The following is a 20685-nucleotide window of genomic DNA, read 5'->3' as shown; positions in this document are numbered from 1 at the left end:
TTCACTCAATTAATAGTTAAGCTCTGGAACTCTTTGCTGGAGGATGTAGTTAACAGCGGTTAGCGTATCCGGGTTTAAAAAAAAGGTTTGGACAAATTCCTGGAGAAAAACTTCATAGTCTGCCATTGAGACAAACATGAGGAAGCAACTGCTTGCCCTGGGATTTGTAGCATGGAATGTTGCCATGATCTGGTTTTCTGCCAGGTACTTATGACCTGGCTTGGCCACTGCTGGAAACAAGATACTGGGCTAGATGGACCATTGGTCTGAACCAGTATGGCTACTTTTATGTTTCTATGGAGAACTGGGTTCAAAGCTTGGATGATTATGCTGCATAAACATCACAACAGAATCATAAAACACACAAGTGTGATATTCACAAAGTTGGCACAACAAAAAAAAAATTGTAATGACAGCAGAGGGGATGGGTGCAGTTTTTTTTTCTTTTATAAAAGGGCCTCTTTTACTAAACCGCTGCAAAATGAATGGGCTGCGGCGCATTTGCCACACCAGGAATCACTACAGCAGATCAGTAAAAGAGACCCAAAAGGGATATGACAGACATTGGGATAATTAAAAGTTGGTGGCCAATGTGTGGATAAAATTGAATGTAGGGCTGAATAAGGTACATGCAACTGGTCTCAAGAGGTTGTGCAGCAAACTATACCTGACGTGGTATGATTAACTGGTTATGCCTGGTCCGTTAATTTAACGAACTGCATATGCTATACTAGTAATTTGATTATTGTATAGTCATCAGTTGCATTGTTGATGCAAAAAAAAAAAAAAAAAACTGTGCACAACAGTAAGATGTAAGACACCAGCAAGGGGAGAGTAAGATCTCCAAGCGCTAAAATCCATTTCATGCTGGGTAGAGAATGACACGGGGATGGGGACAGGGACAAACTTTGTCCCCGTGTCATTTTCTAGTTGGAAGGGTAGTGGGTGGTGGTGGGAAGGAGGATTATTATTGTTTTCTATTTGTAATTTATACACAACAGTTGCACAGTTGTTCCTTTTTATACTTTAATAAAAAGATTTAAATATAAAATCATAAGTGTTCAAGGCTTCCGTAGAAGAGAACAGGGCCCACGGGGACAAACTTTGTCCCCATGTTATTCTCTAATGCTGGGTTTGTCTAAAAAACTTGTAGTCAAACAGAAAAGTGTAATACCACAGGTACTATGGTAAAATTATGTATCATACCTGATAATTTTCTTTCCATTAATCATAGCTGATCAATCCATAGACTGGTGGGTTGTGTCCATCTACCAGCAGGTGGAGATAGAGAGCAATCCTTTTGCCTCCCTATATGTGGTCATGTGCTGCCGGAAACTCCTCAGTATGTCGATATCAAAGCTCCATCCGCAGGACTCAGCACTTAGAGAATTACACCCACAAAGGGACACACTGCCCAGCTCACCACCGCCGAAACGGGGGAGGGGAATTAACCCAGCTCATCCCCACACAAGTGGGGGAGGGGAATCCGTCCAGCTCATCCCCGCGGAGCGGGGGAGGGACACCACACCCGCCGATGCTGGGGGAGCTGGCTTATCCTGCAACCGCAACCGCGGGAGGAGCTGACTGACCCTAACACCGCCGAAGCGGGAGGGGTACAAAGCTGCCCTACAGCCGCACGAAGCGGGAGGGAGTGCCGGCAGAATTTAAATCTCAATCCAGCCCCGTAAAACGGAGGGGAGAGGAATGTAGCAGCTCACTGTAACACAAACTCGTCTCAACTCTTGAAGAATCCAAGTGAAAAAATAACTTGAACACGAAGTCTTCCTGAACAGGAACTGAAGACTAAACTTGAATCTGAAATGCAACCAGAATATAAACAGTACAGATATCTGGGAGGGACTATGGATTGATCAGCTATGATTAATGGAAAGAAAATTATCAGGTATGATACATAATTTTACCTTCCATATCATCAAGCTGATCAATCCATAGACTGGTGGGATGTACCGAAGCAGTACTCACCCAGGGCGGGACATAGAAATCCCTGACCGCAACACTGAAGCTCCAAACCGGGCCTCCGCCCGAGCAGCCACAGTCAAGCGGTAATGCTTGGAGAATGTATGGGCCGAAGCCCAAGTTGCCGCCTTGCATATCTCTTCCAAGGAGACGGAACCGGCCTCTGCCATCGAGGCCGCCTGAGCTCTTGTGGAGTGAGCCTTCAGCTGGATAGGCGGCACCTTCCCCGCGGCCACATAAGCTGCTGCAATGGCTTCCTTGACCCATCTTGCCACTGTAGGCTTAGCAGCCTGCAGACCCCTACGAGGACCTGCAAACAGGACAAACAGATGATCCGATTTCCGGAAATCATTGGTCACTTCCAAGTATCTGATGATGACTCGTCTCACATCCAGACATCTGAGAGCAGAGTATTCCTCTGGGTAGTCCTCCCTACGAAAGGAAGGGAGACAGAGCTGCTGATTCACATGGAAGCGAGAACCAATCTTGGGCAGGAAGGAAGGCACTGTGCGAATAGTCACTCCTGCCTCAGTGAACTGCAGAAAAGGCTCTCGACATGAGAGCGCCTGGAGCTCGGAAACTCTTCTGGCTGAAGTGATAGCCACCAAAAAGACTGCTTTCAACGTCAGGTCTTTCAGAGATGCCCTCGACAAGGGTTCAAAAGGCGGCTTCTGCAATGCTCTTAGCACCAGATTGAGATTCCATGCAGGCACCACAGAGTGCAGAGGAGGGCGCAGGTGATTAACTCCCTTAAGAAAGCGCACCACATCTGGCTGTGAAGCCAGGGAAACACCCTTCAGGCGGCCCCTGAAGCAAGTCAGAGCCGCTACCTGGACTTTAAGGGAACTGAGCGACAGGCCTTTCTCCAGACCTTCTTGCAGGAACGCCAACACTGAAGAAATTGGAGCAGTGAAGGGAGAAAGTGAGCCTGCTTCACACCACGCTGCAAAGGTACGCCAAACCCTGGCGTAAGCAGTAGAAGTAGAGCGCTTCCTCGCTCTCAGCATAGTGGCGATGACCTTGTCTGAGAAGCCCTTCTTTCTCAGATGCTGCCGCTCAATAGCCAGGCCGTAAGACCAAAGGGGGAGGGATCCTCCATCACCACGGGACCCTGATGTAACAGGCCCTGCTCCACAGGCAGTCGCAGAGGATCGTCGACTGAGAGCCTGATCAAGTCCGCATACCAGGGACGTCTGGGCCAGTCCGGACCCACCAGGATTATCCGGCCCGGATGCTTTGCCACCCGGTCTAGCACCCTGCCCAACATGGGCCAGGGCGGGAACACAGAGAAGCTCTTGTGTCGGCCACTGTTGGAGAAGAGCATCTACTCCCAGGGATCGAGGGTCCCGTCCTCTGCTGAAAAAGCGCGGCACTTGGCAATTGGCCGATGACGCCATCAGATCTAGGCTCGGCTGGCCCCAGCGCTTCGTGATGTCCAAGAACGCCTGAGCAGATAGCTGCCACTCTCCGGGCTCCAAGGTATGGCGACTGAGAAAGTCCGCCTTGACATTCATGACTCCGGCAATGTGGGCCGCTGACAGCTGTTCCAGGTTCGCTTCCGCCCACTGGCATAGATTCATGGCCTCCTTGGCTAGAGGGGCGCTCTTGGTACCTCCCTGGCAGTTGACATAGGCCACAGCAGTGGCATTGTCCGACAGGACCCGTACTGGCTTCAACGCCAGTACCGGGATGAACTCCAAAAGCGCCAACCGAATGGCTCTGAGTTCCAGGAGGTTGATAGACCACTTTGCCTCTGCAGGAGACCAGAGCCCCTGCGCTGTCCTTCCCAAGCAGTGGGCTCCCCAGCCCGTCAAAGAGGCGTCCATCGTGACGACAATCCACTCTGGGGTCACCAGAGGCATTCCTGCAGACAACTTCTCTGTCTGCAGCCACCAGCTCAGCGCCTTGCGCACTGCTGGGTCCAAGGGAAGGCGCACAGCATAATCCTCCGACATCGGAGTCCAGCGCTGCAACAGAGAGTGTTGTAGTGGTCTCATATGAGCCCTGGCCCAGGGCACTACTTCCATCGTAGCCGTCATAGAGCCCAACAGCTGCACATAGTCCCAAGCCCGAAGAGGAGAGGCTACTCGGAACTGGTCCACCTGAGCCTGAAGTTTGACAATCCGATTGTCTGGCAGGAACACTCTGCCCACTTGGGTGTCGAATCGAACTCCCAGATACTCCAGGGACTGAGTCGGGCGCAGCTGGCTCTTCTCCCAGTTGATGATCCACCCCAGGGAGCTCAAAAGAGCAACCACCCGGTTCACAGCTTTGCCGCACTCTGCATAAGAGGGGGCTCGGATCAACCAGTCGTCCAGATAAGGATGGACTTGTACTCCTTCCTTTCGCAGGAAGGCCGCGATGACCACCATTACTTTGGAAAAGGTCCGCGGAGCAGTAGCCAACCCGAAAGGGAGGGCTCTGAACTGGGAGTGTCGTCCCAGGACTGCAAAACGCAGGAAGCGTTGATGAGGAGGCCAGATGGGAATATGCAGGTACGCTTCCTTGATGACCAAGCAAGCCAAGAACTCTCCTGCCTTCACTGCCGCTATAACAGAGCGGAGAGTCTCCATGCGAAAGTGCCGCACTTTCAAGGCCCGATTGACCCCTTTGAGGTCGAGGATAGGCCGGACAGAACCTCCTTTCTTTGGTACCACAAAGTAAATGGAGTAACGTCCCTTGCCAAGCTGATTTTCTGGCACCGGAACGACCGCACCCAGGCGGATCAGGTTGTCCAAGGTCTGCTGCACTGCCACAGCTTTGACCGGAGACTTGCAGGGAGAGAGTACAAACCCATCTCTTAAGGGTCGGCAGAACTCTAGCTTGTAGCCGTCTCTGATGACTTCCAGCACCCAAGCGTCTGAAGTTATTGTGGTCCACTCGCCCAGAAACGAGGACAGCCGTCCTCCAATCTGCACTGGGGCGTGGACCAAGGCCCCGTCATTGGGTACGAGACCCTGGGGGAGGACCGGAGGGAGCACCTCCGGGACGGCGGTCTCTGCGAAAGGAATGCTGCTTGGGGGAGAAAGTCCTCTTGAAGGAAGAGGGGGCAGAGGAGCCCGACCTGCCCGGGCGGTACCGACGGGCTTCCTGAAACCGTCCTCTGGAGGTACCGGAACGAGTACTAGCCCGAGCCCTGACCTCTGGTAACTTCTTGCCCTTAGACGTGCCGAGATCGGTCACGATTTTGTCCAGCTCGACCCCAAAGAGCAGCTTGCCTTTAAAAGGCAATCTAGCCAGGCGGGATTTAGAGGCGTGGTCAGCAGACCAATGTTTCAGCCAAAGCCACCGCCGCGCAGAGACTGTCTGAGCCATGCCTTTAGCTGAGGCTCTCAAGACATCATACAGCAAGTCTGCCAAATAGGCTAAGCCCGATTCCAGGGCCGGCCAATCAGCCCTCAAGGAATGATCCGAGGGGGAAGCCCGCTGCACCATAGTCAGGCACGCCCTGGCCACATAGGAACCGCAAACCGAGGCCTGCAAACTTAAAGCAGTCGCCTCAAAGGACGACCTTAAGGCCACCTCCAATCTTCTGTCTTGGGCGTCCTTTAGGGCCGTGCCACCTTCCACCGGCAAAGCCGTTTTCTTAGTCACCGCAGTGATTAAAGAATCCACGGTAGGCCACAGATAGGCCTCACGTTCACTTTCAGGCAAAGGATAGAGGCGGGACATAGCCCTAGCCACTTTGAGGCTCGCTTCCGGGACATCCCATTGAGCCGAAATTAAGGTGTGCATGGCATCATGCACGTGGAAGGTTCTAGGCGGGCGTTTCATCTCCAGCATAATGGCAGAGCCAACAGGGGCTGAGGGAGAGACGTCCTCCGGAGAGGAAATCTTCAAAATGCCCATGGCCTGCACTAACAGGTTGGGCAAATCCTCTGAGCTAAAAAGCCGCGCTGCAGAGGGGTCATCCGCTCCAACCGAGCGGGGATCCGTCTCCTCCAAGGAATCCGCAAAGGACCGTTGGGAGAACTCAGATACGCTGTCCTCATCTACATCGGAGGAGACAAGGTCCTCCAAGGCCTGGGAATCAACCCGAGGGCGTTTACCTCCGGGGACCTCAACCTCTTTACCAAACGAGGGAGCAGGGGCAGCGTTTTGCATAAGGAAGGCCTGATGCAGCAGCAAAACAAACTCGGGGGAGAAACCCCCCAGACTGTGCACTTCCGCAGCCTGGGCTACAGCCCTAGACGCACCCTCAACCGGCGCTCGCAAGAGCGGGGGAGAGACATGCTGCGCATCCAAAATGGCGTTCGGCGCGACACTCCGCGAAGGAGCCGCGCGGGAAAAACGGCGCTTAACTTTAGCCGCTTTGGTGCTGTCGCCCAAATTAAGGGCGTCCATGGCATTAATGTCTCCCTCAAGGGCGGCCCACGAAGAAGCCGTCCGAGCCGCATGGCCGGCCAAGATGGCGGAGGCGAGCAGCGGGGGATGGGCGTTTATGGCGGGAAAAACCGCCATGCCGAAGGACCGGGACACTCATCGGTCACGAAACTGTCACCCAACATGGGCGAATCAGACTTTAAGACCCCCGCATCCCCTCTAGAAGCGCCTAAGCGATCCGGGGAGCGACTCTTTGCGCCCTCGCCCTCCGACGCCATATGCCACGTGGAGATCAATCGGGGAACCCCCTGCCCGCTATAAAAAGGTAAAAATTACCTGCTTTCCGCTCCGAGCTGTAACGACCTGGTGTCCCAGTGAGTAGCTGCAATAAACGTTTAAATAAACGTCGAAATAAACGCTTTTAAGGACGTTCAAAATTTTTTTTTTTTTTTTTTTTAACGGAGCCAGCGGGAGGGGGGAGAAAAGGAGGGACCTGGCGCCACCAGGTTTGCACTTGCTCAAGAAGAGCCCTCAACCCCAGGCACTCAACAAAACCTAAAAATTAGGCTTGGAGGCCTAGCCAGAGCTGCTGCTGTGTGTGACCACCACCTGCTGAGATAGAGAACATACTGAGGAGTTTCCGGCAGCACATGACCACATATAGGGAGGCAAAAGGATTGCTCTCTATCTCCACCTGCTGGTAGATGGACACAACCCACCAGTCTATGGATTGATCAGCTTGATGATATGGAACATTAAATCACTGGCAAGGAACCCTGAAGCAGTGTCATGAAAGTTATGAGACCTCATTAAGTCCTAGATATGGGTGCCAAAAGAGTGGGACTATGACTTTAGCAGAGTGCTTCTTGAGACACAGCAAAACTGGCATCAAAGTGCTATTTTTGAACTTGGTTTCACTATTACTCTCTTAATATGTTGCATATTTTATACATATTAAGTTAGGCCTTCTCATTTTGTTTCTCTTATTAAAAAGAATTTATATATGGAGTGAAGTAGCCTAATGGTTAGTGCAGAGGTCTGAAAACCTGGGGAACTGCATTTGATTCCCACTGCAGCTCTTTGGATTGAGGGCAAGTCACTCCGTTCCCCAGGTATAAAATAAGTACCTGTATATAATATGGAAACCTGATTGTAACCACAGAAAGGTGGTATATCAAATCTCATCCCCTTTCTCTTTCTCCTATAAGGCTTGACTTCAATCAGGTTAGGTCCCCCAAATAGCCAAACTTAACTCATACCTTGACTACGACAGGATGAACTTTAGTCTGAACTATTTGTCAACTGTGATTTTTGAAAGGCAAACCTAGCCAAATCAACTTCCATTCTTATCAAAAACAAAAGGCATGAAATCCCCTTAGCTAGTTTTGATCAAGTCCCATGAGGTCAACTATGAAACAGGTACCCAACATCTAGAATTCATGTACTCTTGCAGAGCAGGGGATCAATTTTACATTAAAAACCCTTTGCGGCACATATTCAGGATTTTGCAACATTAAGAAATACACTGGAAGTAAGCCAACTTTCAGACACTGCAGGCACTGTAAAATAATTAGCAGCATTATCAAAGGGCCAAATTGAAAGAACAGCAAGTTAGTATAGGAAGGCCAAAACAGATTACAATATTCCACCATAATCTGAGAAATCACAACAAAATTATGGACTCAAATTTTCAGCAACATTCTTACCTGCTGTTTTAGGAACCACATCAGAATTCAGCTGTAAAACAAAGCAGAAGCCAATGTTAACATGTTATAACCATTCATTTCTCTCTACAGTTTGGCATTGTCATTACTAGCAAATATAACATGTATAGACAGAGCTGGCTATGAGAAGTAGGACAGTAGTATTTTCAATCACATATTTACAACATTACCAAAAATGGTTAGGAAAACAGGGGAGCCTGATATGGAGCATAAAGCCATCTTGAATCGCTTCTAGAATGCCCAAAATGAAAGAGAATGAATACTCAATTGTAAGCCATAGTTGGCTCATAAGGAGTCTAGAACAAACTGAAAAGGCTCCCTTCAAAAATGCAAGCAAAGTACAGCAAAAACGAACAAGTTGTGTCTAGTTTTAAATCACACACACGTTTCCTAACGTTCTCATATGAAGAACAAAAAATAAAAAATATTTATATTATAAATAATACCCTATTTATAAGAATTCTTAAATTACAATATCCTTATTCCCACTGCAGCTCCTTGTGACTCTGGGCAAGTCACTTAACCTTCCATTGCTCCAGGTACAAATAAGTACCTGTATATACTATGTAAACCACTTTGAATGTAGTTGCAAAAACCACAGAAAAGGCGTTTTATCAAGTCCCATTTTCCTTTATGTTAGAAAGCAGCTCTCCAATATTTTCTTTCCTCTACGGAGCACATTTAGAAAAACACCATCCCCCCGTTTACTAAGCCGCGCTTGCAGCTGCCATGCGCTAATGCTGACATAGCCCATTCACTCTTATTTTAAAAACAAAAATTCTACGTACTCATCTTTGGTATCACCAAAGTTGTTTGTCTCATCAAGTTTGGACAGCAGAAAGGATTTGAAGGGAAGACAAAACCAAGTAATCAGTAGTATATAAAAAGGAGCAATTTGTTTGGTGTCCATGGCAAGTTAGAAAAGGTAGGAAATTCTTGGTATACAATTGTTCTAGACCTACATTGAAACAAATTCTCCATTGGCTGCCAATTATTGCCCTGCACACTGTATTAAACCACTCTGTTTCCAAGGTACCTGAGAAAGTTGTTTTTCCAATAGCTCTACTTTTTTGGAAGCCTCTTGAGTTCCGCATCCTGGATAGCTCGTCTTAAAAAAGATATGATTACTGCTATGCTTAGTGACATTAGAGAGGCTCTTGATGGGCGTGAACCAGTTACTCTGGTATCTAAAGTATCAAACTTTTGATTTAGGAAAAAAAAAAAAACAGTTCTAATCCAAAACGCAAAGTTTAAAAATTAAGATTTAGTTTGAATATTGGCACTGAAAACCAATTTTTTGTGCTATACTTCAAGAGGCAGTAATAGTGCCAACTTGTTCAATTTTTAAGCCTCCTAGCCATTTAGTCCAGGACAGTAGCATTCATGGATTTTTCTTTACAAATGATATACAGTTTGTTGTTTATGTGATGGCCAAAGCCCTGATTTTTCTTCTCTTGAATTTTCAGCAAAAAGTATCCGATTGGCTCTTTACAAATAAAAGGACATTAACACCTGCTATATCCCAAGCTATGTGGCTTTCTGGTCTCTTCAAACCAAAGTACATGTGTGATCTTGGGCAATCATTTACCCCTTGATTCTATATAGTGCGGCAAGTTGCATAAGCAAATCCAGCAATTACCGACACTAAATAGCATTAATTAGAATTTACAAGCACAACTGTCTAAGCATATTCTATAAAGTGATTTGCATAAATTCTAAAGCGCAAAGCAGAAAAGGGGGCATGGCCACGGGCATTGTTAAAATCTATGCGCGTTGTTATAGAATATACCCGGTCCGCACCTAATTTAAGTGTTGGCATTTACATCAAGTTTTACTTGATATAAAAATGCCCATGACTAAATTTAATCATGTGGAAGGCCACTTGCCATATTCTATATTCTGTATGCCTAACGTAGGTGTATATTTTTTTCAGCGCTGAATTTTCAGGTGCCATATATAGAATCTAGTCCTTAGCTTGTGAACTGTCATTTGATGTTCACGTTTCTGCATAAATCAAGTCCAGTTTTTTGGCTTCATGCTCAATCCAAAAACAGATCAAATGACTTTAGAGATCTTATCATGTGAATCTACTCCACTGACTACTGTAATGTTCTCTGTAATGATGTATTAAGCACTTTTTTTTTTGCAACATTTGTACACCAGTAGAGCATACTGGCTACCAATTAGCTGTAGAATCCAATGTGAAGTTTTTATTAGCACATATGACTATTCAGGGACTCCAAGCTATCCAATTGTTTGATCCCTTATTCTCCAGTTTGTCAACGGAGGTCATCAAATGGAACCCTATCAATAACTCACTCCTATTTAACAGAAAAGTATTGTCATCCTCTCCTTTTTCTATTTAATCCCTGCTCTGTGGAATGCTTTATTGCTTAAAAGGTTAAAATCTACTTTTATCTGCATGTCTTTGATGGCTATGATGGGTGGCAGGATATATTATGAGCTTATACTTCATTTATAAATTTATGGACTTTTATTTTTTGTATCTTGATGATGTCACCTGTTATTTTTCATCAGCTGTACAGGTTGACTATTAATGTAATTTGGTTTTGTTTTGTTTTTTAATTTTAACACCATCTGAACCACTTAATGCACTAGTCATTCAAAGTGGGGCTGCAGGATTAAGGGCTAATACAAGCATAGGGCCCTATTTACTAAGGTGTGCTAGCATTTTTAGCACACACTAATGCTAGAGACACCCATATGGGTGGAACAGATAACTATATCGCCCTACTGCTAGCCTTTGAAGCTGGAGCCCTAATCTCTCTAGCCTCTCTGCAGGCGAATTGGCCCATCCCTTCATTAATTTTGGTTACCCTTTTCTGTATTTTTTCCTCATTCTACTATGTCTTGAGAAGCAACAACCAGAAATGAAATAAAGAGGGGCAGACATTGTTATTCTCCATTCTTTTCCTAGTAATTCCTAACATTTTTGCCTTCTTAGCCACTGCTGAAAAAACTGAGCAAAGTATTTCAGCACTGTCCATGTCGCCACCTAGATCCTTTTCCTAGTTGGTGACTTAACATGGAACCTAGTAAGTAGCTATAGTTCAATTTACTCTCTCTTATATAACCCACTTTGCCCTTTTATCCACTTTCAAATTTCATCTGCTATTTAGATGCTGTCTCTCTCAAGGTCCTCCTGCAATTTCATAATTCACTTGCGATTAACAACTTTGAATTGTTGTATCATATGCAAAATTTGATCACATCATTGTTTCCACACCTCCTCTACCTAGCTCATTTCTCCTTCCATGTCCCTTAACCTCTTATTCCCAGCTCTTCCATCCACCCCCACATACATATATCCCCTGCCCCTTAATTCTCCAGCTTCTCTCCCCTTCCACACATGTTCTGCTTATCCATTGCTTCCTCTACCACTTTATTAGCCCCTGGTAAGTACCATCTCTAGCTTATCTCCCTTAATTTCATCCCTCTTGTCAATATAGTTGCTGGATGATACAGCTCTCTCTGGTTCAAAGTCAGCTGCCACCATGGCCTTCCTGCACAATACAACTCTTGCAGCATGTGACCTATGCTGTTCTCAGTTTCATAAGAATAGCAGATGTACTGTACTGATGATATGCTGGAACAAGAGCTGTGGCCTTTTCATGTCGCACGAGTTTCAACCAAGGTTCCACCTTCCTGCAACCCATGGGAACTCTAAAATTATGCACAGAATTTCTTCCAAAGCTTCAAACCAGCAAACATTAAAGGGGTCCTTTTACTAAGGAACGCTAATGGATTTACCATTGTTTACCAATGGGCTGCATGGCACTTAACACACAATAATTTCTTACAGCACCTTAGTAAAAGGTATCCCTAAATAAATTTTGGTTAGCGCTGCGTACGACAGCGCTATAGAAATGATTTATAGTAGTAAATGTTACGATACCCACAGAAACCATATCCCATACTGTGAAGGCTAGCTATAAAACCTATGGAAGGAGAAGTGATTCAAGGATGGAAGAAGAGGGAATGGTAGGTCAGTTTTGTGGACACTTGACTCTCAGTGACTAAGAGTCAAAGGAAACAGACGGGCAAGGAGTCCACTAGACCCAGTAAAATTAAGCAGGCACGATGAAGGTAGATTTTTTTAAAAAGCTGTTATAAAAGGCCCTGAAATCAAGGTCACCACCTCTCCAAGTCATCTCAGGTTTTGCTAACACCAGAAAAACTTATTGTCCTCAAAACGGTTTGTCAGTAATCTCCCTGTAATCATATTCCTATGCTTTATAAGTCTCTTGCTTAATTCTTGTTGCTTGCCACTGTATACCAAATTACAAGGGCAGATACCTGAATAGACCACATCTCTATTTCTACAATTGTCTTAATAGATACCTTATTTCAGAATTGCTGTCTACAATTTACATTACAAGTTAACTTGGCAAACAGAGGAAGTCCCATATTTGAAGTGTTCTTGTGGCAATCTAGACTCCTCCTTCTTAATCATAGGTGTGATCAAATAATGGATGGCACCAAATAAATCATGTAATTTGTGATTGGTTTTGCATACAATAATGAGATATCGTTGTTAAAGTAGTCCAAATGCTGAAATATAGTCCAATGTTTTTTCAGAATCTTTGGAATGCCCCTTGATAAATGAGTAAATAGTAGCATGCAGACTACATGTTCTTCTCCTTATCCCATTTTTTGGTATGAGCAACTCTTGTCTTTCTATGCTCTGAGCACCTATCAACACAGTCTGCTAGGTATCCTTTATCCAGAAAAGGATTGCGCATCTCCAATGACCTCTTTTCAAAGGTTGTAGAATCTGAGCCCAATCTCTTAATTTTAAAGAAACTGGATATATGGTAAATTGTTCTTTAAAGACCTATTATAGCAACTCATAGTAAAAAAAAACAAAAACTTGACATCTGTAGATTTTCTGAAAACATCCGTTGTAATCCTACCCTAATCACACTTTATAAATAAGATGCAGTTTAATAAGAAATGCATACCTTTTTAGATGTATATATAAGCTGTGAAGGGTATAATTTCATTGGATATTTTCAGAAAACCGATAGATGCTAATAAATTTCTTGACTTTGTAAGTGTTCTTAAAGACCTATTATGGTAACTCTTAAAGATAACTGATGACATAAACTTTATCCAGGAAACCACCAAGAACACAATATGGGACTTGGATATAGTAACATTGTAGATGACGGCAGAAAAAGACCTGCACGGTCCATCCAGTCTGCCCAACAAGACAACTCATATGTGCTACTTTTTGTGTATACCCTACTTTGATTTGTACTTGTGCTCTTCAGGGCACAGACCGTATAAGTCTGCCCAGCACTATCCCTGCCTCCCACCACTGGCTCTGGCACAGACCGTATAAGTCTGCCCAGCACTATCCCCGCCTCTCGATCTCGACTAAGCTCCTGAGGATATACAACTAGTTATCTTCTTGAGAGGATGCTCTTGGCATGAAGTGCAAGACAGGATTAAAATATGTTTTGAGACTTATTTTAGGACTATGAAAAATTTGAAAACTTTTGTGTACTTTTAAGTGATTTTAAATGGTTGGGTTGTTTAGACTATACCTTTGTTTTAAATGTTTGTATGTTTAATATTTGTAAATCATGATGTGCATATTTTATATTTAAAAAAGTGCTAGACAAGGAACCAGATTCCTTTTAATATAAAAGCTTAGGATTTTGGACAATGTGGAAACACCTTTTTCTCTGCATTTTAAGGTTATCTGCTTCCCCCTCCCCCACCATTTCTCACAATTTGGCCAGGAAATCAAGATGTCAAATATCAAAAAAATGGGAATGTATGTGAATTTTCACGATAGGCAGGTTTTAGGTTTGAAAAACCTCTACCCCGCAGTAACTAATCTAATCTAGGTTGTGGAATACATGTTAACATTAGCCTTCTAAAAAGATTAGGGGCCCTGTTTACTAAGCCACGTCAGCATTTTTAGCGCGTGCTAATGCTAGACACACCCATATATTCCTATGGGTGTCTAGTATTAACGTGTGCTAATTTTTAGCACACACTAAAAATGCTAGTGCACCTTAGAAAGCAGGACTCTAGGATTCCATCATTTTGGCTTACACTGACCTGAGGAAAGGGGTGGTAACAGCAGTTAGCATATCTGGGTTTAAAAAAAGGTCTGGACAAGTTCTTGGATGAAAAGTTCATAGTTATTGAGATGGAAATGGAGGAGGCCACTGTTTGCCCTGGGACTGGTAGCATGGAATGTTGCTATTAAGTGGGGTTTTCTGCCAGGTACTTGTGACCTGGATTGGCCACTGTTGGAAGAGGGAAACTGGGCTAGATGGACTACTGGTCAGACCCAGTATGACTACTCTTACGTTCTTATGTATTAGCTCCTGAAACCTAGTTCAGAAATGTATTAAAGCTAGTAAAAAAAAAAAAAAGTATCACCTTATATTTTGTTTGCATTCACCTTTATTTACGATTTGTTTTCTCTGTTAGGTAAAACTAGATTCTTATCTGTGCTTGACTTGTGAATGTGAGTGAATGGTATGCAGTCGGTGCAACAATGGTATGAGGTATGATTGTGTGACCTCCCCCTTTAAGGATTTTAAGTTACAATTATTAGCACTATAATGGCATTCCCCTACATTTTATTATAACCTGTATTTTTTATGCACAAACATCTGCATTGTAATAAAGCTTAAATAGTTTGTGTTTAGCGAAATACCAGTTACCCCCAGACACTTGTGACCCAGCAGATGCTTTTATAACAAGCAAGTTATTGCCTATAAAGAGAGATAAGTTATCAAAACTGCTAAGCAGTCAATTAGAACTGCACCAAACCCTATGAATTATTAATCACTTAAGCTTTCAGATTTCTGATATTATCAAAGTTTTGATCCAACAGTTACAGAACATGCAGTCACACCAAGAATCCTATGATACAAATGTGTCTTAAGCAAGATTTGCTAGCCAAAATACAAAGGTCTCCTCAACCACACTGAAAGAGGCGATCAGTCTTTGGACTTTCAGTCAGTCAGCATCTCATGCTCTGTTCTAAGACTAATTTGTAGTGATGATCACGTATCCCTGTGGAATCAAATTGTGTGCTGTGAATAGTCAATTCTGTTCTCCCAAAACAAAACTGAAGCCTTAAAAAAAAGCCTTTATATAGTTTTTAGTGCTTTAGGCTTTGTACAATTATAGGTTTTGTTTTATTGTTGCAATTGTCACTATTTTTGAAGTGGGGTGGGGGGGGGAAACACTAACCAGGGTCAATGCTGGATAAACCAGATGATGCCCAGAGCCCTGGAGGCTTAAAACGGGGAGAGGGAATCCCTCTCTAATGATGTAGCTAGTCCAGCTGCTCAGGCACACTTAGGAGCCCTTTTACTAAGCTGCAAAAGTAAATGGGCTTAATGTGTACTAATGCAGGACTTCCCCACACGCTAATCTCATTTATAGTGCGGCCACAAAATAGAAAACTGCCTAATTGTTGAATATATAGCACACACTGCCTTCTATTTAGAAAGCGGTAAGGGCTCCCTCAATAGACCTGTTATTTTAGTTGGCATGCGCTAGCCTAATAGCACATTCATACCCATTTTCTACCCCGAGATGCCCCCTCCCACATTAGGTCATTTTTACTTTGATGGGCGTGCGATAGCACCTAACTTAGGGCCCTGTTTACTAAGCCATGTTATAGGCACGTTAGCATTTTTAACACGCGTTAACCATGTATGCACCTATAATATCCCTATAAGCGCCTACACGGTTAGCGTGTGCGCTAATTGTAGGCACATTAAAAACAGTAATGTGCCTTAGTCAACAGGGCCTCTGTATTTGCACATATTGCTCTAAAGGACCTTGTTACTAAGTTGCGATACGGCTAATATACACGTAGCACGGGCATCCAGCAGTTTAGAGCTGTTAAATGATTGGTTAAGCTCTGGTCCCATTGGTGGGTTTCCCCCCTGCTTTCTGGGTCAGAGCATCCCGTTTTATTCCCTCTAATCATGAGGTAGTTGCCTAAGCTGTTGCCAGTTGGTAAGCTCTGGTCCCATTGGTGGGTTTCCCCCCTGCTTTCTGGGTCAGAGCATCCCCTGTTTTATTCCCTCTAATCATGAGGTAGTTGCCATCTTGTAAGACAGTTCCGAATCCTTTCTTGTGTTACCCTTGGTTAGTGCACTTAGTTTTTACCTTGAAGGTTGCTGAAAAAGAGCATTGTACACCATTCTGCCAGCTCTGAGTTACTGCTAATCTCAGTACCACAGACTCTGTGCCAGTGGGGCAGAACCTCTGATCTGCAGTTAACTGTGAGTAAACACTGTTAATTCAATAAAGGACTTTTTCCAGAGAGAGTCTCCAGGTGTGAACTGGTGTGCCAAGGTTGTACAGCGGGATATAGGCTTATAGCAACAAGTCTTAGAGGCCTGCACATATACATATAAAGTATCTTGTTGGGCAGACTGGATGGACCATACAGGTCTTTATCTGCTGTCATTTACTATGTTAGAATACACCAATTTCACGCATCCAGACTTCTGCAGGCCACTTTTTACCACAGCTTAGTAAAAAGGGCGCTCTCTCTCAATTTTCAAGTTTAAAACTACTGAATATTTTCTTCAACCACCAATACTTAAGTGCAGGGCTTTTTTTTTGAGAGGGTACTGAACACCGGCACCTTTTCCATTATATGCTAAAACTGACCCATGGCCCCCAAGTTTTAATGAAAGAGATCAGGCTCTACACACCAATTCTACCTTGTCAGAGATTCTGTGACTGGTTGCAGGGGTCCTGGCTATTGTGGGGTGGGCTCCTCAGTGATTACCCCAGCCCTGAAGGGTGGCTAGGCATTTGCGTACCGGCACCTTTTTTGCTAGAAAAAAAAAAAAAAAAAGAACTGCTTAAGTGACTAAAGGCGATACTTTAAGAATACACTGATACCCCCTAGTTAAAAAAGTCCAGGGGCCTGATATTCTGCAGAATATAGATGGGTAGGAGTAATACTGCTGCTGAAGGTCTGCACAGATTACCCTGTAACTATCCAGGGCAGCCCAAGGGCAGAGCCAGATTTTATGTGGCAGGTGCAAGTACTAAATATCACTGATAGCAGGAAAATGATACCAGGTACCTCTATACCTAGATAGCAGTTAGCACTCAAAAGCTGTATTAACACCATGGCTACCATTTTAAGTGAAATGCCAACTGTGAAATTTAAATACTAAGGAATAGGTTTTCCATGTTGTGATAACCACCTGTTATAGAGAGGTTTGTATTGCTTTATTTTTTTGTTACAGTTATACGTTTGCATAGATGGTCCATGAACTGTCTTACAGAATGTGAAGATACTCCCCTCCCCAAACTGGAAACTCACAATGACTAGTGCAAAATCTTACCAGAATTAAGTTAGGCCTAAATTATAACAACTAAAGGCAGATATTCCTATGCTGAAGAGATCCAAAAGTGCTGTTGAGGGTTCTGTTGGGAAAACAGAAGCCCCAGCTGTTATGTCAGAAATTAACCTCGCTTGTAAACCATGTTGTACAGGGTCTGACATAATATGCATATAAAGCCACTTCGGCATGCCTTCATGGGCAAAAAAATGTGCAATCAACAAGGGAATGGTGGCTCCATCAATATCCCCAGAAAAAAAAAAAAAAAGAGCTCAAAGTATATAAGATCCAAGAACTGCATTAACATGGAGCAGCAAAAGGATCTGAATGACATTAAACATATTAGGAGGAGATTCTATATATGGTGCCTAAAAAATTGGACCTGAAATCAGTGCCGACTAATCATATTCTATAATCGGCACCTACATTTAGACGCTGATTATAGAATATGCTTAGCCGATATTTCAGCGCCGATATCTGCACGCATCCATTTACACCAATGAACACCAGATGTAAATCTCAGCGCATAGATTTAGGCACTGTAGGCCATATACTATAGGTGTCTAAATTTTGGAACGTCCATGAAATGCCCACTTCTCCAACTATAACCATGCCCCTTTTTGCCTCCGCGCATTAGAAGTTCGATGCACATTGTTACAGAATACGCTTAGTGAGTTGCGTACCTAAATTCTACTCTGTGCCAAGTGTTGCTTGTTAAGTGTTGATATCAGTGTTCATTAGCTTGTTAAGCCAATTAATTTATGCACAGTGTTATAGAATCCCACCAATGATGGTGCTAAATCTAAGTGCACTATATAGAATCCGCGGGATAGTTCCTTAGTTGTCTCCCCTCCCCTCAGTAACACGTTTGTCTATTAATGTGTTAAGACAAATCCTTGACCCGCTAGGAAGACCACAGGTGAAACTTCCAGTTGATGAATTTACAAGCATAGAGAGAAAAGCCAAACCTGCATTTGGTTTTCAGGATTCAATTAGCCAAATGGCAAAGCTGCCTTCATCTGATTCTGTCCAAGGCAGTATCCTCCCAAATGCAGAGATCTATCTTGCAGTTTAAAATTGTGCTCAAAGGTGAATACATGTCTTGATCTCCCATGTGATTTTTTTGCCGTTTTTCTTTATCATAGAACAAAATTTGTTAACTTTGGTATCCTCCATCCATGATATAGCCTGAGCTTTCAGCAATATTATCTCCATTAGAAAAAAAAAAGGGATCTGGTATCTTATGGTAAGATGTAGTTTTCAATACAGACGCCCTCATCAATGCATACTTAATAAAAAATTATCTTTTCTTGTGCTAGAAACCAGGCTTCCTGTTGTATGTTGCTCTACATTTCACATGAGAATGTGAATCTTGGACAGAAAGGCACTGAATACTGAACTTATACCATGAAATAGAAAAAATGTAGACAAGAAAAGAAAATGACAGCCTAATAAAAAAGGTAACAATATATTTCTTGATTAGCTGTAAAAGGTAACTTCTTTAGATCAGAAATGAGCAAATGTTAATATCAGAATATGTAAGTGAAACAAAAAGCATTCAAATGACAGTCTCACAGGAAGAGGATGGGGTGGGTTAGGTGAGAAACAGGGGTCAGCTGGGTGAGGAAGACAGGGTGTGATGGATGAGTGATAAGAGGGTGACAAAACAGTATAATTTTTTATGTTTATAATGGAACAACAATGATATGGGTTCTCCAAGTCCTGTTGTCCCACTTTACAAAACCAGAACACTGCATCAATGATTTTATGGTGAGAATACTAAACGGAAATGTTAAGACAATCCAGGAACATAAGACCTTTTGAAGTCAAAACCATGAAATAATTCTGACACCCACCACCAGACAGAACTTATTGATCTGGGTTCTTAATCCCATTATAGAGGGCAGTAACCACCTTCAAAAGAGGCATCTGGCTAACTTCCTTTCAAGGGCATTATCGCCTGTCACTTGCTTTCCAGGTTCAGACTACAACCGCTAAAGTGAACCAGAGATAGTTGTGTAATAATAGCTTCCCCTCCCCCCTCAGATAGCTGTGAACGCTGCCTCGATCGAGCAGAGTCGGAGAAGTGCCAGACCTAGGTCTACACATACGGGAGTGATCCCCCACTACCATGAGCAAGCAGACAACACAAGCATTTATTAAAGAAAAAGTTACTGCAATGCGACGTGGTCTTTTTTTTTTCAGTCAACAGCAAAACGGCAACTTTCAGCGTCTGACCTTCAGCACAGTGCAGAGCAACAGATTGCAGACATTACTTCTCGGGCATTGCATTGCATCAGCCCTCGCCTCGCCTTCCTACTTTGCAACGCGCAGGTGTCTCGCATCGTACTTATTATGTAGTGAAGATTACTGTCGTTTCATGCCCTCTACCTGCCCAGGGTCCAGCAGAGTGGCTGCTGCGGTACCGTAGAGTTACCAAGTATTAATAAACCCTGGGCCCAGTGCCTCCAAGCAGGGCGCGCGCCAACTCCCCCCACATCCTGTTGCCGCGTGAAGAGCGCTTAATTGCCCGCCCCTCGTGCCCTTACCTCGAAGGTGATGCGCCCCAACCGCTGGTTGTCGGCGAACACGTCCATAAAGACCGTGGGGTTCCTGGAAGCTCCTTTCTGCTGCCCGTCCTCTCGGGAGGCACTGGTGCTGCATGTTCTGCGGGGTAGAACCACTGCTCCAATCAGAGGAGCCTGTGTCCGGCACTGGAGCAAGAGGCGGCAGCTCAATGAAAACATGCTGTTTAATTTTGTGTTACTACTAGACGTCAAATGTAGACAGCTGTAAGTCCCTGTACACCAAATTCCCCTCGTGTGCTGCCTGCCACCGGCTCACGCGCTGGCTTTTATTTACCCTCCACAGTGACACCTAGAGGGACGGCACGAGCTCAGCCCCCTCCCTCCCGGTTCATTCGCACGCGCCAGCGTTATTACTGTTACTTTAGTCCGCATATTTCGTGTCGACGTCACTCGGGACTGCCTCCTGTAGGCTGCAGGTGTGAGTCAAGTTTTGGAGTTTTACACCTGGCCGGTTTTCCTAGTCAGACCCGGCTGCCAGCAGAGGTTAAAACCCCAACAGTAGAAAAGCTGGTTTTTCTGCTGCTGTAATAATGGGGCAGAAGGAGCCCGTGCTCTATTTCATACTTCTTCTGTAACACCTCGGAGAAGAGATGAATGTTGTTGTGCCTTGTGTGATTTCCTTTTAGTAAACGCCCCGCTGTCAACTTTACCGTAAACTTTACAAGAGCTGAGCAGCAGGGTACAATGTTTGTGGACGAAAGAGTG

The 20685-nt window shown here is 44.4% G+C and overlaps 1 protein-coding gene across 1 annotated transcript in view; it reads right to left on the bottom strand.

Annotated features, from left to right (window-relative positions):
• PPIF (peptidylprolyl isomerase F) overlaps positions 1-20257 on the bottom strand; it is a 30417-nt gene extending 10160 nt beyond the window's left edge. The window contains exons 1-2 of the mRNA XM_030203241.1: positions 19942-20257; positions 8007-8037 (exon numbers count right to left, since the gene is read on the bottom strand). Of these exons, the coding sequence (XP_030059101.1) occupies positions 8007-8037; positions 19942-20139 (229 nt within the window). The 5' untranslated portion in view covers positions 20140-20257. The remainder of the gene's footprint in view (positions 1-8006; positions 8038-19941) is intronic.
• Between the last annotated feature and the right edge of the window lie 428 nt (positions 20258-20685).

Source organism: Microcaecilia unicolor, chromosome 5, assembly GCF_901765095.1.
Source record: "Microcaecilia unicolor chromosome 5, aMicUni1.1, whole genome shotgun sequence".
Taxonomy (NCBI): Eukaryota; Metazoa; Chordata; class Amphibia; order Gymnophiona; family Siphonopidae; genus Microcaecilia; species Microcaecilia unicolor.
Note: the sequence above shows the minus strand (reverse complement) of the source record. Positions and strands in the feature narration are given on the sequence as shown.